This window comes from Macrobrachium rosenbergii, chromosome 48, assembly GCF_040412425.1.
Source record: "Macrobrachium rosenbergii isolate ZJJX-2024 chromosome 48, ASM4041242v1, whole genome shotgun sequence".
Classification (NCBI taxonomy): domain Eukaryota; kingdom Metazoa; phylum Arthropoda; class Malacostraca; order Decapoda; family Palaemonidae; genus Macrobrachium; species Macrobrachium rosenbergii.
In genome coordinates this window covers 59,168,046-59,193,002 of record NC_089788.1, presented here as the reverse complement: position 1 = coordinate 59,193,002, position 24,957 = coordinate 59,168,046, and the positions used below count along the sequence as shown (strand labels likewise).

The 24,957-nt window shown below is 38.0% G+C and overlaps 2 protein-coding genes across 6 annotated transcripts in view; both read left to right on the top strand.

Moving 5' to 3' along the window:
• LOC136831108 (protein hsr-9-like) overlaps window positions 1-3,560 on the top strand; it is a 92,924-nt gene extending 89,364 nt beyond the window's left edge. Inside the window, exon 14 of the mRNA XM_067091060.1 lies at window positions 2,567-3,560. Coding sequence (XP_066947161.1) covers window positions 2,567-2,793 — 227 coding nt within the window. The 3' untranslated portion in view covers window positions 2,794-3,560. The remainder of the gene's footprint in view (window positions 1-2,566) is intronic.
• A 19,428-nt stretch (window positions 3,561-22,988) lies between these two features.
• Window positions 22,989-24,957, top strand: part of LOC136831429 (uncharacterized) — a 148,424-nt gene continuing 146,455 nt past the window's right edge. The window contains exon 1 of one of the 5 annotated variants that reach the window (XM_067091884.1): window positions 22,989-23,444. The gene's annotated coding sequence lies outside the window, so the exon portion shown is untranslated. Of the gene's footprint in view, window positions 23,445-23,863; window positions 24,163-24,192; window positions 24,325-24,957 lie in introns of those variants that run through there. The other 4 variants (XM_067091882.1, XM_067091880.1, XM_067091883.1 and 1 more) reach the window with 4 other exon arrangements.

Below are 24,957 nucleotides of genomic sequence, written 5' to 3'. Positions count from 1 at the left end.
TTGGAAAGCTGAAGAGAAAAAAGGCTTAAGATGAAAGAGACATGTACATAGGAAGTATTGAAGACCCATGGGTGTGCAGATATGCAGATACAAGAGGGCAGGTGAGTATACAGTTATCCAGTCATACACAGCAGTGGAAACATATAGGGGCAAATTGTTTAAGTTAAATACACTGAAGAGACTGAGGGATCGGTAGCATCACTTGAATAGGCAGCAATAGGATCAGGAGTTGCGACTGTGGACACATTAATACCCAAAGCAGCATCTAACTCTTGAACCTTTGGGTCAATGACAGCAAGGAATTGTCCCTGAAGATAGACAATTTGAGACCATAACTTAAAAAAGAAACCTTAGTCATAGGCAAGAAAGCTGAGACAGAAGAATGGTTGATTTGAGCAGGAAGAGAGGACAGGCAGATGGATTATATGAAGTAGAGACAACATGAATGGCAATAGTGAGGAAGCCCTCAGATGAGAGAGGGACCCTATAAGAAAAATTTATCTGGATAGTAAACAGTTGGAATGGACATGGATGCAGGAGCTGGAGCTAAAAGATCTAATAGCAGCAGGAGGCTGCATGGAGGAGGAGGAAGGCTCATCCAACAACACCTATCACATGACCCTTGCAGTGACAAGCTAAGCCCAATGATTTGGGAGCAGACAGGGAAGAGCATTGCTTGTAGACATGGCATTACTATATTCTGTCGTTGTTCTTTAGGCCAGTCCTTGCAAACTGGAAGTTATGTTGGGAGAATGGTCATATCCCATACAAGAAGAGCACTGCAGTTGGGGCTCCTTTTACAAGGATGGCATAAAAGTATTGCAGGACATCCCATACCTGCCAGCTGAAGAATGTTGAAATATAATGACATTGGGAATGAAATGTCAAAGATGCACACAATATTACACAAAATCATGTAATTGGTTAAGAATAAACCGAGCAAAAGGTAACCAATTCTATGAAAATTGTAAATAAAAGAAATGAATAGTCCAAGCAAACATTTCTGTTGTTAGCAATGAACCCTAATAAGGATAAAGCGAGGGTAAAGAGTTATATTAAAAAGTAACACAGGAAAAACTCATTACAGTAAATATTTCAATAATTTTCACAAAGTTGAAATGTACAAACTGAAATTGAAATCCTGTCAGTGCATACTATTGCTAAACATAGTAGAAACACTGGAAAGTCTTGAGAAAAGGGCAGCATGTCTGACCATTGCTGAGATTAGCAGAAAAATGGATAATAATAGTGTGCAATGTTTCAGAAGTTAGCTAAGCATGCACGCTGTAATCAATAAATTTGAATTCTCACTGTGCATTTGGATGCATTCTGCACAGTTTACAACTAGTTTATGATTAATGGATATGTATTAAGAAATAAAAAGTTATCAGTAAAGCAAAATAACTAGGTACTAAACTCAGTGCAAAAAATTAAATCTAACCACTGTCATATAATTCATTCAGTAAATATACATTTAGTGAAATGTAAATGGACTCCAGACCAGATTACAAGAAGTTAAATAGAAGCTGCATTGGCTGTTGTTGCTACACCTTACAGAAGTTTGACAGAAGCCTTTGCCAGGGAAAAAGCCAAAGTTTGTCATGTGGTTTAGCGAATGGAATGCTTCTGCACCTGATACCTCTTTATTTCTTTAACCACAGATCTTTTAGCATTCTGAGAACTAAAAGGAAGGAAGAATAGTAACCGACAAATCAATTCCCCAGGCTCATTCTGCTAGATGGGAACTGGTTGTAGTTCTGATCTTTCCTTCTATTGCTAGGCATCCAAGGAGTCATTTGAATGGTTGCTGTGTCATGTCGTGATTTAGAGCAGCTCCTTCTCCTATCAGGGGACTATTGTTAGTTAGGAAAAATGTACTACTTATTGTATTACCTTAGTTGTTTTCCAAGAGTGTTAAAATTTTCAAGGTTGCTCCATTCCACTGTGTTTAGCAAGGTCAGGCAGCAAATTTTTACTGCTGGTTATGTGAAGACTGTTTATAGTCATTTGGCATAATTTAACCAATGAAACTTTTGAATCAGGATTTTTTTGGGGCTGAAGCTCATCATGGCCCTTATAATGTAAACAGCCATGCTCCTCACTCCCTAATCCTAAGTTAGTAGTGAAGTTGGTTGTTTTCAGAGAATTATCTAATGTAATGAAGTAATACATGGCAGCAAATTATAAGTGGATGTTGCATTGAGAAATAAAGTACTTCCTATTCTAGTTATCTAATCAGGGAATGTTAATATGAATCGTGGTGCTGATGCTCTGTAGTATGCAATGGAGAGTACTAAAGGTTCTCTGCAGCATCCCCTCAGCTCCAGGTTGCATTGTTGTTTGTCTTTCTGTGCCCACATCCTTTGATTCCTATCTGGCTGTTAAACTTTTTAGAGATATCTTTTTTTCATTTTTGCTTCACTTGATAACAAATCCTTCAGCAATATCTTATGAGAGTTTAGGAAACTGACTGGTTAAAGTACCTTGTAATAATGAGAGGTTTTAACTCATATTGTAGGTTCCTTAGATGTCAGAGAGATTAACCAAGTTCTTTCCAATGTTACAGGAAACCTCAGTCGAGTATTGGTAAAAGCTATGACTGTAGTTGTTGCAGATGCAACAATACCAGAAAAGGAATTACAGAGAGCTCAGCAGCTGAACATCCCGGTGGTTTCAACAGAGTGGGTCATACAGTCACTGATTGCTGGTAAACGTCTGGGTTATACAGATAATCCTAAATTTATGCATAATTCAAGTGTTTCTCAAAGCCCCAGTAAAACAGAAGAAAAATAGTTACTCATATTGCAGCTCAATACAAGGAATCATACTGTTTTTTCTAGATACAAAGGAGTCGGAAAAGCACCAATAGGAAAGATGTTCATAGCTTATGTCCCCTTCTTCAGGAAGTTCTGATAGAAGTATCTTAAATTATGAATGCAGCAAAAGTTCTTGTAAAGAAATGTATTTTCAAAGCTTAATTTAAGTTAGAATTTTTCTATTTCTTATTTGTATAAACAGCAGAACCTTTGCTGTATTTCTTCAGAAAAAAATCAATCATGAAAGCTGGTCTTCATTTTTATACTGTAGTGGAGATTTTTATTAAAAATAATTTGATGTTGACTGCTATTGAGGATAGCAGTATTTCTCTCTCTTCACACTTGCACTTTTAAAAATAGACAATTTATAACTTGAGTTCAAATACTGTATTTGTTTGTTCGAGAACTTGTTTTTTGTTAGGTTTTATAGTTTGTCTTTTGTAGCCTTGTTGATTTACTTTGTACAAAACCTGTAAATTTTACAGTGCAGTGAAAATACTCAGCTAGTCTTTCATATTAGATTTACAGTAATATTCACGCAAGGTAATGTTTATAGTTTACGTTTAATCTTATACAGCAAAGGTTTAGGCATGAATACTTATGACGTACAAGAACACTATGAATATTGTGATGGATGTTTTATTGTAATAATGTAAAGTTTTCTCCCTTGAGGAAAGCAGAGCTTATTACTAAATGTTATATTTTTAGGGATATCTTTTGTAAATAAAATACAGTTTTTTGTCAGTTGGTTTTTTATTTATAGCTGATAGCTATGTTAATGTTCATGGATAGGCATTGTAATCAGCAATAAATTTTTTTAATTTATTATTTTTATAGTGCTTAAATCTAAGGCTTTTTACCAAATAAGCTTTCTTGAAAGCACTGCTAAAACAGTTTTCATCTGACCAGGTACAGTAATCGCTTTGTTTTATGATTTAATGTAAGACGTGTTATTAGCAGCTTTATTTGATTGGAGTTAGGATGTATTATATTTAATGAGCAGTTCTACTCTGCCAAAGAGATGTCACTTTTGTTGTATACAGTGTAAATAGATTATAGAATTAAGAATGAATCTTTGATTATAATAGTGAATTAAGGAAATTTTCTGAATTTTCAACGATTTACGTTCATTTCAGAGTGTCATACATTTCCCCTCATTTCCAGCATTGATGTGCAAATTATGAAAGGTACGTGCCATAAGGAATGCATCTGTAACATGCATTCATTGTATGTATATCTTGACTTTTTTTTTTAAATAAATAATGAAAATAAATGTGTTTATTCAACCATTTTTAAGAGGTACTTTTAAAATTTAAGTGAAAAAACAGGAGTGTGTTTTGATTTTTGCTTGCCTGTTTTTAAAGATTTAAAAAAATCTTCCAAGGTGCCACTTCTTGCTGCTTTTTAGTTTTATAAGGACACTAAACTCAGTTTTTTTACCGAGTTGCATTTGCACTCACTTGCAGGGTGCCCTTTTAGCTCGGAAAAGTTTCCTGCTAGCTGATTGGTTGCGAGTATTTTGTCCAAATAACATCATTGTTTTCAAATTACCAAGTAATGAGGATCGAAACTTATTTACTAACCTAAATTTCTCCGTCAGATATATGTTTTGTCAATAAATAATGTTAATGAATAAAGAGATTATAAAGTATTGTGATAGTAGGTCTAAATTTAATAACAACACCCGCCGAAGTCAACGACAGGAGCTTGTTTTCGATGCATGCTGCATAATTTTTTTACGTTTCACATATTTTAACACCAATTGGGATAAATTACACTAAGCATAAAAAAAACATGTTATTATAAACTTTCTTTGAATACCAGAATCTACTAAAAACATGGAATTAATAAAACTCGCTATTGGTGAAAACTTCCAGGGAGGTAAAAGGAGCAGCCTGTGGCGGCCTGGTGGGAAAACTATCCCAGCTGATTATCATTGCAGCATTTTCCTGATTTATGTCATTGCAGCTTTTTCCTGATTTATGTAAGTGTTGAAATCAGTGTTATGTTACTGAGATTACTTTAATGGCTATATCTACAATTAAATAGTTTCTATGCTTCTTTTTGTAGGTGCACACTAGTAAAAATATATTGCGCAGAAATTAACAACTTACTCTTTCATGTAAGTCACAGCAGACAATGCGAGATAAGAAAACTTTTTATTTTCTTATTTTGCGTTCTGTTCAGGGCACATATAAGGCTAACACACAAGTTTCTGCGGATATTTTGACAAGTAAAAGAATATGTGACTGAGTAGAAAATGTACTATACACATATACATTTTAAGGATTAGTAGGCTATAGGCGTCTACTGTCAAATACCGAGGCGGGGATGGAAGGGAGAGGGAGGGGTATTGCGGTTGTAACTCGGTGAAATTATGAATTCGTTTAATTGTGATTTTTATGCAATTTATGGAACACTGCAGTATCCTCAAACCAAAAATAGTGCTATTAATAGAATCTATACCTTTATGACAAAATTAGCAAACCCTTTCCATATGGACATAGGCCTATACTGTATACACCTAGCCTAACTTATATCAAGCATCAGCTACTGTTTACTGTTACTCCTTACCTTAAAGAGTCAAGCAAAATTTATTGCAATTGTAAAAAAATGGTGTAAGACACATAGACATAGGCTAGTCTAGTTTGAAATGTGTGCAAGGAATAAAGCCATAATAAGGGAAGTACATTATTATTATGTAAAATAAAAAATAGCCTCTTCATATTTATCATCATATTTATCTTAATGATATAACAAAAGGCTTCAGCACAAAAGCCTATAAAAGATGATATGTATCTGAAAAGTTTTCTTCCCATCAACATTTGCTGGCATGTGGATACCATATGAATAACTAATTTTATCTAAAGCCACAGGCTGTTCCTTTTACCTCCCTGGAAGTTTCACCAATAGCGAGTTTTGTTGATTCCATGTTTTTAGTAGATTCTGGTGTTCAAAGAAAGTTTATAATAACATGTTTTTCATATCCTTAGTGTAATTTATCCCAATTGGTGTTAAAATATGTGAAAAATAAAAAAAATTATGCAACGTACATCCAAAAACAAGCTCCTGTCGTTGACTTCGGCGGGTGTTTTTATTAAATTTAGACTTACCATCAGAATACTTTATAGTCTCTTTATTCGTTAACATTATATATTGACAAAACATATATCTGAGGGAGAAATTTAGGTTAGTAAATAAGTCTTGATTCACATTACTTAATAATTATTTGAAAACAATGATGCTATTTGGACAAAATACTTGCAACCAATCAGCTAGTAGGAAACTTTTCCAAGCTATAAGGGCACCCCTGCCAGTGAGTGCTAATGCGCCTTGGTAAAAAAAAACTGAGCATAGTCAATATACTCAAACCTGAACATCTAGGTCTTCCCATTGTATCTTCACCTGACAACTCCAGCAAGGGATCCTTTCATTCAAAAGAAAAAAAATTTGAACTGTCGACAGGGAAGTCTTTCTGTTAAGGGGGTTAGGAAGAAAAAAAGAAGTTACTCCCCTCTAACTCCTCTTTTGTCAGTGGAACTGTCTTAAGGAACCCTGGAGACTCAGGTGGCAATTACATATGGATGCCTAGGGTGTGGAAGCCATCAGAAATGGCTACGGACTCATTTCTTGAGGCAAGACAAATTATTTAACAGTAGGCTTCAGGCCCTACAACCTGGATATTGGACAGTGAGTGAAGGTTAATGCTGAAGAAGCAGGCATTAAAAGGAGCCACTGGATGACTTGCCAGGCTTTTAGTCACATATTTCTAGTTCCCAAAGCAATGGAAGGGTGGCCGATCATCAACATTGGCCCCGTGAACAAGTTCATTCAGCAAACCCCTTCCCAAATGGGAACCCTAGCCTAAGCTCATAATACTATCAGGAAAGGGGACTTTGTGGCATCCCAGAATTTCAAATATGTTTAATTTTGGGTTCAATATAGCCGGTTTTGAGGACATACCTTCACTTTGTTTGGGCAGGGAGCTATTCCACTTAAAGATCCTTTTCATCCACCTGGTAACCGGTTTACGGGATAATTGTAAAACAGTGACGACTTGGATTCATAGGAGCATTGCAAAGCAAATAAGATGCTTGGACTACTCAATGGTAATGGCATCATTAGCAGCATAGCTGCACCAAACAGCTATGCCTCCTGATACAATGGAGATGTGGTGTTAGTCCTAGGTCACTTTACAGAAGACTATTCAGAGATGGTCACCCTTGATCTAGGAGTTCCATAGCAGGTCAGCTCCTCCAGCCAAGATGTTTGGACACCTGTTTTCAGAGAAAATTGTCCCTCATAATTGCTTCAGATTGCAGTCTTTGCAGTTCACATGTTGGTCTGCAGTTTCTCTACATGACACTTCTCCAGTCACAACCTCGCATAACATCCTCAGGAATCTTCAGTGGTGGCAGGACTTGAAGTAACTTTTATTCCAAGTACTAGCAGGTCTGTCTCTCTCCAGGCCACCAGATGATGGGAACATGTATCTACAGGCAGGGAGCAGCACATCTACTTTTTTGAGTTAAATGTCATCTAAATAATCTTCTAAACCTTTTCTTGGTTAGTAAGAGGCAAGGTCTGACAGCCTAACTATGACCTACATGAAGAATCAGATTGGCAGTAGATATGAGATGGTGTTGCCTCACACCAGAGATCTTTGTTTGAACAGTAACCAACATCATCGACATGGTCGAGGTTCATTTCAGAAAGATGTCTTTGCTACAGCCACCCTCACTATATCACAGTGAATCAGGATCTTCATTGAGTGGTCACTGCAATCAGAGATCTGCAAGGCACTTTAGTGACAGTGGACACGCCATTAGTGAACACTTTTGCAAAAGCCCCAGTTACAAGCTGCCTCAGTGTTGCCCTTCCAAGCCATACTAAACAGTTTGGAAAATAGTGCATGCTGAATCAGTCTACACAAACGTGACCTTGTCTTTGATGACCCCACTTGCCAGAGCAGGAACTGCCTCAGATTTCCTGTTGCTTTTCGATGACAATCCCAGAAGGATACCAGGATTTGGGAGATGCCATTAGCACCCACAAATGTTGCATGCTCATACTTGAAAGCTATCTAGCAGAGTTGCAGAGATTATTCAGCAGAAGCAGCCAAACCTGTCACCAGACCTTGTAGAAATACAATCATCCACCTCTTACCAAGGTAAGTGGAACCATTTTTGTAGTGATGTTGTTAGAGGGGTAGTAATGCTGTTGATGTGGTGATCTCCGATAGTGGATAACCTTGTTTCCTAGATGCAGTACAGTTCCTTGAATGATAAAGAAATCATCCAAGTCTACCAACTGGGGTTTCCCCAACACTTAAAAGCCTTGCCAAACCCCCATATGAACTTGCTGGAAGCTGCATTATTGGGTCACATGCTTAGAGATGGTTTTTCTCCAGGATTTTTCATCCTTGAATCAAATCGGCAAGATGCATGCTGCTTCCGGCACAGGCATGTATACTAATGGCAGAAGTTTTGTAGGTGGTCATTTGCAGCTCATCATGACAGACACAGACTAAAGGCACAGCCAGTACCATTCACACCCCTGAACATCATTCCTTCTCGTAATTCCTAAGCAGACACAAAAGATCTTGTGTCCCCAGTGCAAGTAATCTGCCTTTTCCTCAGGAGGACCAGAGTCTCCAGATGTGATTCTTCTAGGCTTTTTCATTCCACAAGCTGTACTAGGAAATATATATTTTAAAAATATGATGTCTGATTGGTTCAGGTAAGTTATCCATACGGCCAGCAACAATATGATGGATGGTGAAGTTGTCCATGGTAGAATTCTAGTGCACAAAAGTAGAAGCTCTCTCCTCATCTTTAGTTTTCATATGTAAACTTGAAACAAGTGCTAATTTAAGTTCAGACATTTGCAGGTGCCAGTCAACTTTCACTAGTTTTTACTGTGGGAATGTAACCCATGAATGAAGGATACATGTGGTATGGGACCATTTGTAGCAGCAGTGCAGTTATTACCTTTTGGGGAGCACTTGCTTGAATCCTCATCCTGTTCGTAACCCATATCTCATCTGATCATACATAGCAGCTATATTTTATATATTTTCTTTTGGGCAAACTGACACTAATATATGCAGGGTCATTATCTTATACTCAGAGTGGTTCTTCTCTCATGTTTCCCTACACTGACCAAAGCCGTAGGTCTGTTACCTATTAGTAACCAATAGCTCTCCATAAGTATACCTTAGTTTAACCAGACCACTGAGCTGATTAACAGCTCTCCTAGGGCTGGCCCAAAGGATTAGATTTATTTTACGTGGCTAAGAACCAATTGGTTACCTAGCAACGGGACCTACAGCTTATTGTGGAATGCGAACCACATTAAAGCGAGAAATTAATTTTATCACCAGAAATAAATTCCTCTTATTCTTCATTGGCCGGTAGGAGATTCGAACGTGGGGCCAGCCGAGTGCTAGCTGAGAACGGAACCCACTCGCCCAACGAGGAACATTAGCTCTCCATAGATCATGTTGGTTACAATCAGTATTCAACAGCTCAAACTTCCCTCATAAAATGCAATTTGGGCTGTATATGAATGATGATTTTGTGGTAAAACAAAATAATTTTTTTATTTAAACTCATCACTCATATAGATTTAACTTCCTGCTACCAGCCACAATGATCTCTTAACATACTCGTTGCCAGGTGACACGAAAAGTGAAGCAGATGATTTATGAGACCTAGAGGATCCATGTGGCAAATCTAGATCTACGTCTGGTCTTGTGTGTTAGACTAAAGGCTGCAGTGTCTGGGATTTAAAAAATACTTGTACAGTATTTTATGTTTTAAACAGACAGAAGCTATATAAACTGTTAACTGCAACACCATTGTCTCCTACCTGCACAACATTGCATACCAAATGGAAAGGTTTTATTAATTTTTATTTATTGCATATACAGTATATCCACATATATTTCTGGGGTTGTGGTTGCGTGCTAATGATGCTGAGTTGCGGATAGTACATATGTGGATAATGGAGGGAATGTGTGTGTATATAAATAAATATATTACGTATATTCTCAAAATATTCTATTGTAAGGTGTGTATGATTTTCCAGAATGTTATGAGATACTTTGTAAATGTCGTATGATTTTTTCTATATACAAGAGATGTTGTATAGTGCATTCTGTATATTAGTGATAGTTATGTAAGAATGTCTTTGTAATGTCAGATCTCTCAAATATTAATAATTTAGATGACTTTACAGCATAATTTAAAATTGAAAATATGTTTCCTAATAATAAAGTAATAGAGAGAGGAGATTTAAGCTAGACCAGATGTTCTAGCTGTCATCAGTCAGATAAGTGTGTTGACAGATAAAGTGCTCCTTCGCTGTAAGATTTTGCCTCAGTCAAGAGATAAGGGAAGGCTCTGCTCATTCGCTTTTAATAAATATGCCAATCATAATTAGCCACATGCTTGTCGTATCGATCACGTTGAGGTCTTGTCCAAAGCGATTTTCCTTAAAGTCACGTAGGCCTTTTTTGAGAAATATGAACGAGTTATTGAGTAAAAGCACATGGCAATTGCATCATGTTTTGTAAGGTTGCATCAGCCAATTCTGATTGCATCTCATATGACTGGAAGCCCAGAATGTTCTTTTGTATTTTGCTCCCAAAATGTTTTAGATAATGTCATTCTGTGGGGGTTGTGCATCTAGCTGGAAGCCTAAAAATTTGTTCATTCTGATTTTAGAGAACTTTTGTGTTGGTTCACTCTCTCTCTCTCTCTTCAAGAAAGAGAAGTTTGTAATGTAAAGTAAACTTATTGTGGCCAATGATATTAATCTTAGCTTTTGAGATCTGATAACCGTAGTAATAAGTGTGTATATAGGTAACGGCGCTTATCGGAAAAGTGTGTTTAGTGAATCTCAAGCAGCTGCATTTGGGCTAATCTAGTGAAAGTTTTCACAAGCTTGTCTACAGTAAAGCAAATTTTACAAATTTACAGTATACCATGGTATAATATAGGTCAATACAGTATATTAAAGGATTTTTTGCTTTAGTGAATTTACACTACATTTCATTTTCATGTTTTCTGTGATAGTGTGATCTTAATGTCATTTGAATTATTTAATTCTTTTTTAATTTAGTGCTTTTGTGTGTTTGCAGTCTCTTAGTTTTTCACATTTCATACAGTGGTAATTTAACATTTATTTACTTAGCATCTTAAGTGTTTCTTAATAATTTAACATTGCACACGTGATTTAATTTCACATTTTAAAACTGTGGTAATTTAATTATCATTTACTTGGATTTTCTTTTCAAATCTTAAGTATTTCTTAACAGTTTGAATTTTGCTTGATAATTCAATTTCTTGATAAATTAACATTTGTGATTTAATTAAAGAATTAATTAAATTTTGTGTTGTTTTTAATAGTAAGTTTTTGCTTCAAAAATAAGAATGTGAATTCTGATTATAAATTTTGAATTTAAAAAGAATTTTTAAAATACTTATAATTGTTTCACTTATTGACCATCAGTGTGTGCATAAGGCATAGTGATAAATGTTTTTTCTTTTAGTTTTGCTGAAGTGAATCGATACCAGGGAGACAGTTAAAGTTGTTTGATTAGAGTGATGCCCTTGTACTTTAGCATTTGTTTGAATGTTGATACCTCACACTTGTTTTGATAAACTTTGTTGATAATTCTTTTAAGGGATCACTGTTGCCTGTAGAGTACTCAGTTGTATTTTGATTGTTATGAGAGTTCAGATGTCTGGCTGAAGTGAGGTAAATTTTTTAATTCTATGATTAACAGTGTAATAACCAGGTACTTGGAATACTTTGAATATATATATATTATATATATATATATATATATATATATATATATATATATATATATATATATATATATATATATATATATATATATATATATATATATATATATATATATATATATATATATATATATATATATATATATATATATATATATATATATATGTATGTATATATATATATATATATGTATATAGTGGAGCCTCAGTTTTGTTACATAATCTATTCCAGAAAGTCAGACGAAAACTGAAGCAATAATTCCCACAAGAAATAATGTAAATCCCATTAATCCATTCCAGACACCCAAAAATATTAAAAAAATACATTTTATAGAGGATACCTATAGCTATACATGCAGAAAACAATGAGAAATAAATATAAATGACTAATGAAATGGATAAATGAACATTTAACATCACTTTTACCTTTACCTTTACTGAAGATGGTGAGGAGAGGAGAGGGAGGAGGAGAGGTTATTATTTGGAAGGGAAATACCCCTCCTTAAGGGCTTCAGGTATCAAGGGGTTACTTCCCTTCTTTGTTTTTTACTGTTTCGTTAGCGCATTTACCCTTTCGCAATATCAGCTTCCTTGATTTCTTTTTTCTTCACCAGGATGGAACTGATCATTGATACAGACTTCCCCTACAGCCTGGTGAGATTGGCCATGCGTACACCACTTTTGAACTTAATACAAGTTCAGTCTTGAATTCAGTTGTGTTTCTCGTCATCTTTAATACAAGTTCTTTCTTGAATTCAATTGTGTTTCTCGTCATCTTTATCAAAGAGCTGTCACTTGGAACTTTCTTTGGGGCCATGGTGGCTTATTTAGCAGTCGCACTCAATCAAAAAACAATGGACTATTACAAAATGTTTTGGATGAGCAGGCAGGGTGATGCTCACTCAACGAGAAACAAAGGCAGACTGGGTCATGAACACTTGGGATGCTTTGTGAGGCATGCGGTCAGTTGGACAAGTTTGGGACTGGGCATTTTCAACTGTACGACAGCCGAATGGATGTATGAAAATGTGACAAAATTTCGACAAAAAAAGTTGACAAAAACGAAATCGTGTGAAAAGTAAATATATTAAAACCAAGGTTGACATAATTATATATATATATATATATATATATATATATATATATATATATATATATATATTATATATATATATATATATATATATATATATATATATATATATATATATATAACAGGCAGTCCCAGTTTACGACGGTTCCGTTTCGACGTTCGAGGTTACAACGCTTTTCAAATATATTCATCAGAAATTATTTCCAACGGAGATTACGATGCATGTTCGGGAGTTACGGCGCGTCGATCGCCGATCCATGATTGTATATAAAGAAATTTGGCCCCAAAACGGCAGAATAATCATAATTTGAAGGTTTTTGATGTAAAACTCAATAATAATGCAGTTTACGTCGTTTTCAATGCACCCAGAGCATTAAAAGTAAGGTTTTCTTATGATTTTGTGAATTTTTTCCATTCGATTTTCCGGTTTAACTGACGATTTTATTACGACGCCTAAGCGCTAAGAACGGAACCCCGCCAAACAGGGAAATAAATATATATATATATATATAAATATATATATATATATATATATATATATATATATATATATATATATATATATATATATATATATAGAAATCATCAACACACAATCATGTGTGGAACAGAAATAAATTTCTTTGACTCACGTCAGGGATTTACCCAGGTCTCTCAGGTGGAAAGCAAGGGCGTTATCACTGGGCCACTGAAGTCTAAAGAAGTTGGAACTTCCCAACTGCTGCAAGATTACCTGGGCAAGCTAACTGCTTGCATACCAGCAAGTTTTCCCCAACAGTTGTCGACTCAGCAATGACTTAATAGACAACATTTCATTGAATTATTTTCTGAGTGAATAAGATAGAAATCATCAACACACAATCACGTGTGTTGATGATTTCTTTCTTATTCACTCAGAAGGGATAATTCAATGAAATGTTGTCTAATGGGTCATTACAAAGTGTTTTGGGGAAAAGGCAGGTATGCAAGCAGTTACTTGCCCAGGTAACAAAGGCAGTTGCTGGTTCCAACTTCTTTAGACTTGTGTGGCCCAGTGGATAACGCCTTGCTTTCCACCTGAGAGACCTGGATTTGATCCCGACGTGAGTCAGAAAAACGTATATATATATATATAAATATATATATATATATATATATATATATATATATATATATATATATATATATATAAAGATAAAATCCACGAAGGAAAGGGAAACACTGGAGGGCTGCGAGGCCTTTTGATTTTCGTCCTTTACTTAGCAGACTGAAAACATATAAAAGTAAGTTTACAAAGAAAGCTCATATAAATGACAGATGGGGATTATAAAGGAAAAAATATGTACCTGGAGTCCAACACAGTTGAAGAATTAGTAGAACTGCCAAACAGGGTTAAATATTTAAGAGGTTTTACAAAGGATTAGGACCAACCATTCAGAAGCAGGGACAGGACAATTTTTTTATTCAGTTATATATATATATATATATATATATATATATATATATATATATATATATATATATATATATATATATATATATATATATATATATATATATATATATATATATATATATATATATATATATATATATATATACATACATACATACATACATATACATATGTGTGTGTATATACATATATATATATATATATATATATATATATACAGGCAGTCCCCAGTTATCTGCGGGGGTTCCGTTTCTGAGAGTATGATGATAACCGAAAATCGCTGCTAACCAAAATCAGTGATTTTCAGCGATTTTCGGTTATCGACACCTCTGTTAGGTATGTATCAGCGCCAATACCCAGTTATCGGCTTCGATAAGCAGAAAGCGGCAATCTTCGGCGCCGAAAATTGCCGATTTTCGTCGCCAATTTTCATCACAAGACAAGCACTGTAAAACTGGATCGCCATTATTAGGGGACTGCCTGTATATATATAAATAAAATATATATATATATATATATATATATATATATATATATATATATATATATATATATATATATATACAGTATATATATATATATCTGAAATATTTTGTTAAAACAAAATTCCATCAAATATGAGGAGCCCATAAAAATGCCAAAATGTAGAAAATAAATGCTATATTTCAGAGACCAAACTGTCTCTCTCTTCAGGCAAATAATTATTTACCTCAAGAGAGATACAGTTTGGTCTTTGAAATATAGCATTTGCTTTCTACATTTTGGCAATAATATGGGCTCCTTATATTTGATATATATATATATATATATATATATATATATATATATATATATATATATATATATATATATATATATATATATATATACATCTGTACATACATACTTAAACACCTCACCTTAAGTACAGTAATACCCTGAACTTGTGCAATTCGAGTTGCGCGAATTCACAGACACAAACTTTTCACTGGAACCTAACTGATTGTCATACACGAGTTTTTCAGAGACATGTGAACATTTGCGAATCCTTGAGAAACGCTGCAAAAGTGTTTGTGTTTAATTTTTTTATGTAATTTATAAGTTTTCAAGCTTTTATGTGTAAATTAAATAACATTAATAATATACAAAAATAATTCTCTCTCTTTTACTGAGATGATAGAATTTTTGTGGTACATGTATGTTTATTTGTTTTGTATAATAAATAAATGATTTACCATAAGTACTAATTTTCGAATATTGATAATAATAAAATAATAATAATATTATAACTGTAATTACAAAATTTGTATGTGTTACGTATTTTAAACAAACAAATATCTTTCCCTCATCTTTTATTTTGAAGAGAAGTTTGAAGACAAAGCTGTCAAATATGTCAATTTAATATGACAGGAAGGGGGAGTGTAGCTGATTAGCGAGTCAAAGGATTCTTGTAATTCTCTCTCTCTATGTCCGTAATAATTCATAATTTCACTCCCTTAAGTAAGGACAACTCTTATCTCTCTCTCTCTCTCCTGTTCATAGTTAGTGCTCACACATATATTACAACCTATTTTCTACTGTTTGTCTGTACATCTTTACCTGTACAGCAGATAATTTTAAATTGATCTCTTACCTGTACCGTCTACGAACTGTAAATGCACCATTCTAAAACACAGAGACATAGAGCATTTCAGAACAAAGAGAATAAAGAAATTCTTAAAAGTGAGGTTGAGAAAACTTCTAAAAATAGATTGATGGAATGGGGAGAGAGAGAAGTAGTATACGTAATCTTCACACTCCTATATTTTTACGTCAACTATTTATTTCTTTTTTTAAAGGTAATGTATTAAGCTAACTTTTAAATGAAAATTACAATAACTTTATTTTCATGTAAAAGTTAGCTTAATACTTTAGGAGCATGATTAGGGTCATATTTAGTGTTTAAACTATAAATAAGCATTTATTAGCATTTTTAGAGACCGTGCCAAACTTAACCGAAAATTCACCTTGTGCGAGGGGTGTCTGAAACCTAACCTCGCATTATGTAGGTTAAATTTAAGAAATGAACATATTCCCGTGTCAAAGATACTCCGACCTCAAAGACGTACCCAGCTTTTGACTAGAAAATTTTTGAAAAAATAAGAATACTAAGGTGGCAACACACGTTGATTGCTTGGTTTTAGTCGGTGCTCAGCGCGCATTTGACTGTCTCAGTGCACTGAAGATGTGTAAATTCAATGGATACAACACATTGATTATTGTTATTTTTCACTTCATTTATTTTAAAGTTACTTTGTTTTATGTGTTTCCAAGTTCATGAAATGAAGAATGAGGAAGTATTATTCCTCACATTATTAGGCATACCACATATATTAACAGAAAATTTTCACTTGGAAAGTCGTTTTTATATTAGACAAAAAAATCGTCGTAATTTCTATAGTTTTCTAATTGGGCCCAGCAATTCCTAGCACCAGCCCTGCATATGTGTATCCACGTATACGTACATGTATGCATCACGTTAAGGCGCTTTACAGTACGCCCTTGCTGTGAGTTGACTCACCTTTCTGCTGGTCTCTCTAGTTTATTCTGTATTGCTATTTATATGGTATGGCATACAAGAATTGACAAATCTATGCATCATTAAAAACACATCACAATTCATTATAGCTTGGGAAATAATGTTTCATTGGTTGTAACCTTGGGTAAACAGGTAATGCAGTATGTGTACTGATAATGACATTTACATGAATCACATGTTATCAAGGAATATTGAGTTGTAATAAAAGAATCATGTACAATACACTATATATATTGTAAAGACATCTTTACCCATTAATTACGATCACGTATCGCATCTATCAATGCAGCAAGAATCTCACGTAAATATTTGTATGTAGAATTTCCTGGCCTTTTTGCTAATATATATTTTATCACTGTATGTACATTATGTCTCTTGTTATTGTTATCTGATTGACTGTTAACAAACACAAATTGCTCTCACTCAGTGTGCGGGTCACGGCGACCGGAGGTCGGGCACCTCATTACTGTCCGCACGCTGCTATATATACCTTTGCCCAGGTAATAAATCAATCAGAACCCAGTTCTGTCTTCTTTGACTTCACAACTGGCGACCCAAGGAGCGACGGTAAACACAGAGGTTTTGGCTTCGCCATTAACGGACTCACTACAGCTGCTTTACCTTCAGAGAGCCTTTAACAGAACCATACGGCAACAAACTCTAGACCTTCTTCAGGTACGTTTTGGCGTTCTCGAACAGTTTACTCCTGCCATTTACGATTCACGTTGACCGTATTCAGAAGTCATTAACGGAACCACACATTGTATAGTTTTGACTTCTGACGAACCCCAAACAACATTAATGGACTAAATACGGTGCTTATTTCGCGTTTTGATGTGAGACAAAATGTTAGATACTGAGGTAGAAAGTCGTTCCGAGGACACACAGATCCTCTGCATCCCCCTCTCGGATTTGAAGGCAGCAATAAACCAGGCAATGAAACTGCCACCGTTCTCGCGGCAAAATACCACATCCTGGTTCCTGCGGGCAAACGTCCATTTCCAAGTAGCTAAAATCACGGGTGAGGAAACCAAAGCAGACGTCACCATGACAACACTGCTGGAGGAGGTCTTCAACAAAATCACCCCATGGTTGGACTCGCAGCCAGGCAAAGTCAAATATGAAGACCTACAAAAGAACTCATTGACACACTCCATGCCCACCCCAGAGAGAGCCCAGTGCGCCCTTGACCTGATGAACCAGTCCTTAGGGGATGCATCACCTAGGGGCTCCTGGGACGAACTACGAGGTCTCCTGATGCTGCCAGGCTCCAACTCAGGCGGACGGAGGAGGGAGATCAGCTTGTCCCAGGAAATTTTCCAGTGGCGCCTTCCACAGGAGGTGAGGGCACAAATCATGGAAGCAGACGCGCTCTCGATGGACGAATTGGTGAGTGTCTCACACAAACTCTATGAGACCACCATGGCCTCCAGGCACACCGCAACACCTGCAGCCTGGTAGCAGAAGCTGAAGAGGGGGACACGAACGTGGTATACAGGAAGAAGGCACCACCGCAGCAGCAGAAGACGAGGACAAATCCAGTCTGGTGTTACTTCCACCGCAAGTTCGGAAAGGACACCAAGAATTGGAGCCCCCCTGTTCTTTCACTAAAAACTAGAAAGGTGGCAACCCATAACAACAGTGGCCAAACCTCCATAAAGCCAGTGGATTCTTCATCCACGATGCCATCGGGACAACAGATGCTGATGAACATGGGGGCTATTTCCGGGAGGGAGTGACTGCAACCGCATGTCTGGTGCCAGAGCTGCACTAGTGGCTGCAAATGGAAGCCCCATCCGCTGGTAAGGAACTCAGACCTGCAGAATATCCATCTTGGGCCATAAATATGAATGACCCTTTGTTATCGCGGATGTCAAGTTTCCCTTATGGGCGCCGATTTCCTCACACATCACGGACTGCTGGTAGATGCCGGCCGAAAATGCCTGCTGGATACCAGAACCTGCTGCTACCAACTGCTCTCCACAGGACCGGAAATGCCCACCAAATGCTCCATCTCATTGAACAAATACAGCGCCCTCCTGCATGAATTTCCAGATGTCTTCAAACCAGAACTGCATCAGGTGCCAGGTATCCAGGCCAAGCACGGCATCCATCACCACATCACCACCACAGGCCCGCCGACACGTGCCAAGTTCTGCCGCCTGCTGCCCAAGAAACTCCAGGATGCTAAACGTGCGTTCACCGAGATGGAAAGGATGGGTATCTGCAAAAAGGCATCGAGTCCATGGGCATGCCCTCTCCACATGGTGAAGAAACCAGATGGTTCCTGGAGGCCCTGTGGGGACTATCGTCGGCTGAACCTAGTGACAACACCAGACCACTATCCCCTGCCAAACATGCAGGACCTAACAGGAGCCCTGCACGGGGCCAAGATATTCACAAAAATGGATTTGCTCAAGTCCTGTTTTCAGGTACCAGTACGTCCCGACGATATTCCAAAGACAGCCATCATCATGCAGTTTGGGACATATACCTTCTACTCCACCTTCAGCCTCAGGAATGCCGGGGCCATATTCCAGCACCTTATGGACAGCATCTTGGGCAACCTACCTTTCTGCGTCTGCTATGTGGACGATGTCCTGATCTTCTCCAGGTCCCTGGAGGAGCACCTGGGTCACATCCGGGCTGTGCTGAAACGCCTTCAGGAGAACGGATTGGCCATCAGATTCGACAAGTGTACCTTCAGAGTGGAGAAGGTAGACTTCCTGGGACATGAGGTCTCTCCAACAGGTGTCCACCCCATGGCCTCCAAGGTGGATGCAGTGAAGGATTTTCCAGAACCAAAAATGATAAGTCCCTGCAGGAGTTCCTCGGCATGATCAACTACTACTGATGATTCGTGCCGGACATCACTCGCATCATGTATCCCCTAACCGGAGTGCTGAAGGGGAAGCTGAAAGCACTGACCTGGGAAGCCCCACAGCAAAAGGCATTCGAACAGACAGAGGCATCCCTCGCCAAAGCCACCACCTTAACATATCAAGACCCCACACCCCTGAAACTTACCACCGACGCCAACACCGTCGCTTGCGGAGCTATGCTGGAGCAGATAGTAGATGGTTCCCCTGCCCGCTTGCCTTTTTTAACTGCAAGTTAAAGCCCCCAGAGACCTGCTACAGTGCATTCGACAGGGAACTGCTGGCAATCTACCAAGCCACGCAACACTTCAAGTACTGTACCTCTTGGACAGCAGCCCTTTCACCATCCTGACAGACCACAAGTCACTGGTACATGCATTCACGAAGGTGGGAAATGCATGGTCGGCAAGACGGCAACGGCACCTGGCTGCTATCTCCGAAATCGGATGCACCATCAGTTACATCCCCTGCAAGAAGAACCCAGTAGCTGACACCCTATCAAGAATTGAAAAAAATTCAGTCCACCTGGGCATAGACTATGAAGACCTGGCGAAGGAACAGGCTGCAGACCCGGAAACGGCAGCTTACCGTACGGCACTTACCACACTGAAGAGGGAAGGCATGCCAATGGATGAATCTGGATTGACACTTCTCTGTGACACCAGCACAGGCCGCCCACGCCCCCTGATACCCGCATCACAGAGAAAGCAGGTGTTCAACATCATCCACGGGCTGTCCTATCCATCAGGATGAACAACAATGCTCCTGATGACAGAGAAATTCGTTTAGCACGGGATCAGGAAGGACGTACGAGAATGGGTGAAGAACTGCATACCATGCCAGATAAGTAAGATCACCCGGCACACGGAATCGGGCATCGGGGACTTTCCTCAACCACGTCTGCATTTCAGGCACATCCACGTAAATGTCGTAGGACCTCTGCTGCAATCAGGGGGCACCAGATACCTCCTGACAACCATAGACCGTTCCACAAGATGGCCGGAAGTAACCCCAATGGTAGAAGCATTAACAAGCACCTGCGCGGAAGCCCTACTATCAAGTTGGATAAGCCATTTCGGTGTGCCAGACGACATAACTACAGACAGGGGCCCGGCATTCTTATCGGAACTCAGGGTCTCCCTGGCATGCCTGATGGGGACAACACTCCACAGTACAACAGCATACAACCCTGCGGCCAACGGTATGGTGGAAAGAACCCACCATTCATTGAAAGCAGCTCTGATGGCACATTGCACTGACGAAAATTGGAAAGCGCAGCTGCCCTGGGTCCTGCTGGTCTCTGCACCGCACCAAGGGCAAATGACGAGGAATCTCCCACAGAGAAAGTCTATGGCGAAGCACCAGCCGTACCTGGAGAATTCTTCCCCAAGGAGCCAGACGACCCGGATGCGCCCCTTCCAAGGCTAAGAGAAATTGCAAAGAAGTTCGCGCCCTGCCGAAAGACTTTCGCGGACAGGACCCATAACTTCTGCCCAGCCTGAAAACCTGCAGACACGTCTTCATGAGGGGCGACACCCACCGCCCACCCTTGACCAGACCATACAAAGGACCATACTGAGTCGTCAGTAGAACATCCAAGGCCTACCTCGTCAACATCCACGGGCCGGAAGACTGGATATCTGTCTACAGGTTAAAGCCAGCCTTCCTAATGAACAGCGGAACCCGGGAGGAAACCGGTAGACGTCCCAGAATTCCTCCACAAAACAAGACCTCGGATGAAGTGATCGGCATCCCGAAACAAAGGATGTCATCCGCCCGGCAAAACCGCCGGACGATTCAGCAGTCGAAGCCTCACCACGACCACAGATATCAAGAACTCGGGGTCGGCTCCTACTCCCAAGAAGATACAGTGATTAACATTCAACAGATCTTCCAATCATTATTTCATAATAATTGTCTTGTGGGGAGGGAGTACTTGTAAAGACGTCTTCTTTACCCGTTAATTACGATCATGTATCGCATCTATCAACGCAGCAAGAATCTCATGTATATACTTGTATGTAGAATTTCCTGGCATTTTCGCCAATATATATTTTATCACTGTATGTACATTACTGCATGTCTCTTGTTATTGTTACTTGATTGACTGTTAACAAACGCAAATTGCTCTCACTCAGCGTGCGGGTCACGGCGACCGGGGGTCGGGCACCTCGTTTCCGTCCGCATGCTACCATGTATACATTTGCCCAGGTAATAAATCAATCAGTACCCAGTTCTGCCTTCTTTGACCTCACAGTATGTTTATGTATGTTTGAGCGACTAGAGGTATATCTGAATATTTGTTTAGTTGAAATAAAAGTTAGGATAGCGGAAGCTTGAAGGGATGAAAATTAAGATGAAAAGTAATCAAGACGAGTCAGTTAAATAAGGAAGAAGTGAGGAGAGCCTACAAGGTCGAAGGGGCTGAAAAGACGAGGCACTGGGTAAAAAGAAGGAAGTCGAAGGAATAAATGAAGAACATCTTAAGTTCTAGGGTGGGTACTTTGAGTCAACAGTGGAGTGTTTGTGATTTTAGAAAAGTTGGACGAAGAAATTAGAAGTTTAATGAAGGGGGAAAAATACGACAGGGTAAAGAGAGAGAGAGAGAGAATTAAGTAAAAAACAAAAAAGATGGTGAGTGGGGTGAGGGTATGAAGAAACTAGCAAGGACTTCAGGGAGAATAAGAAGTTCTAGAACGAAGCAAGTGGAGAGAAAGGTTAATGAGAAAATGGGTTCTAGAATCCAAGATGCAAATGGAGGGATTCTGTATCAAGAAAATGTAGTATTTTGAAGGTCTGTTAAATGTAAAGGGTGAGAGGAGCATTTCGTGCAAGGAAGTATAAGTATGCTGTTTTTGATGTATAATTTTGTTTATACATGTTCATATGCATACGGTAATCAAGTATGTGCTTAGATCGAACAACAGTATTCTGCATTGCAAGGATACTTTTCTTTATGATTATGTTTTGGCCGCTCATGACTGTAAACCCTTCTGTTAGAAAAAAAAAAAATTCAGTCTTAACCCTAAATAGGAAGACGTACCATTTGGATTCCTAGCAGTGTGCCTTATGCCTTGATGTGTAAGCAAGGCTTTCTACGTTCTTACACTTTCTCTGTCCTTAGCGAGTACCTGAGTATCCAATTGGAACTGGATTTCTTGTAACTGTAATTTGTTGCGAAATATTTTTTTTTTTTTTTTTTAGAAAGCATTGTAGTTTATTAGAATGCCTTGATCTCAATACTAGCGAGTGTTTTAGTCTATGACCTAATATGCACTAAACATGTCCCACTTTAGACAGTACAAAATAGCAAGGTATTTTTTTTTTCATTTCTGTTCTCATTATAAGTAAGCCATGCCTCTAAAACGTAACAGACACATTTCCGGTGAGTCACTGGAAGATTGTGTGAACTGTGAGGAGTTTGAAAAGGCTGTAGAGATTACGTTAGAATCAATTAATGACGGTGAAACACCTATTGAGAATGCTTGAACTGATGTTCCCTTTTCTGCACTGGCTGACCCTATGATTGTTCCCCCTGCATCACCTATCCATGCATCTACCACCGCTCGTGCATCCCCCTCATTATCTGATGCAGTAATTGAATGCATCAGTAATTCTGGTGGTGGTTTGGAGGTAGTGGTTACACCACATGAGAATCAACAACTGGAGAATAGTGATAACCCAGACAAAAGCATAGGCTATGTATTAAATCTTTGATTTCTGTTAGTTCTGTTGTGAATCTCAGGTTTCAAAGGCCGACTGCATGATCGTCTGCATATTCAATTTACATTTGTACAGTAGTTGGAGTGTTTGCTAAATTTCTTACATTTCTCTTTGGCCCAGAATAAGTGAGTACTTTTATTTTTTATCAAACAGTTTTTTCAGGTACTTCCTAATTACGCTTATTTTGGTTCATTTACGTTTATTTATGGTCAAAATGTTTCCATACATTTTATTTTTGTACATAGATACCATTTAAGCACAATGGAGCATATTAGTAATTTATTTAATTATTTTCGCACAGTCATACCAAATGGATACAGATATCCCATAAACGCCAATGAATATTGCTTTCCTAACTAGAGTTAATTACTTAAAACGCAGCACATTCAGATATGCAAGCCATTTTTAGTGCATTTACTTCTAAATAAATGTTGATAAGAACATTCGTTTTAGTTTTTCTCATTGGTTTCTAACATCGAGTCCTGTACACAAATTATGTCTCATAATAAAATATAATATATTGCTGTGTAAACACAAACATCGACTGTTCCATTTGACAGATAAGATTTAAAAGCGTTTAATATGCGAGTGATGCAATTTGCCGTGCCCCTTCAAATCAATAGTTCAATACGGTAGTTACCTTATGGAACGGACCCATGTAAACAAGCCAAAGGTCTGAACCGAGTCTGAATCTGCTTAATACCGCTTTAGTCTATGTTTTTTTTTCTTTCGTTTCTCCTGACGGGTGCCTTGTGCAAGCAATTAACGTCTCTCGGTCTTTGACAGCTTCCCCACCGCCTGTAGTTCATCTGATTTATTTCCCTAGGCTGGATCAATTAAAAGGTACGGTAATTATGATTAAAGTTCTTGTTTAAACACGATAACCTTACCGCAGTAGTCTAGCTTCCTTTGACGGGAGGCCCATTCCCGTCGTCATTTTTATCCTCATACGGCTGTGGGGTAATTAGTATACCCTGCAGTGGATTATACGTTTCCCTCTTGACGGTATGGCTTTTGCCTTCTTGTAGAAAATAGTGACATAGGCTAGTCTAAAGCAAATGCATGCACAAACAAAATCCCAGCAGGATAGTGTGTGCTGCTTTGTATTCCTTTCTGCCGTATTTTATTTTTAGATTTAAGCAACGTAAAATTATCTTTGTTTTTAGACTATGCCTACATGAAGTGTTCTGACTGATAGGCCTAGCCTGTTTTAGAGACATTTCAACATTAAGCTATGCTATCACTTTGTTTAATTTGATGTAGGCTACAATTCAGCTGAGCTCGACCACATTATTGTCAGTTCTTTAACAGGCCTATGTTATTAGGCTAGACTGAACAAAGAGAATTGTAAATGGCCTTTGGCCAAGTGTAGTGATGTTAGACTAGCCTAACTAGCCGAATGGTACATTTTCCCAAAACAATCAAAATAATCTTACTGTCAAAGTAATCATTTGCACATTGCTTAGGTCACTTTCTGCTTCAAAGAAGATAAAAAATTCTTCAAAGAATATCAAAAACTTCTTTCAACAGGGATGCATTCAACCCTAACTTACCCTTAACTTAATCTGTCATAGGCTAGGTGCTGCGTCATGGAGCTCTCACCCCCCCCCCCCAACAGGGTATTGTGCATAGGCTAGC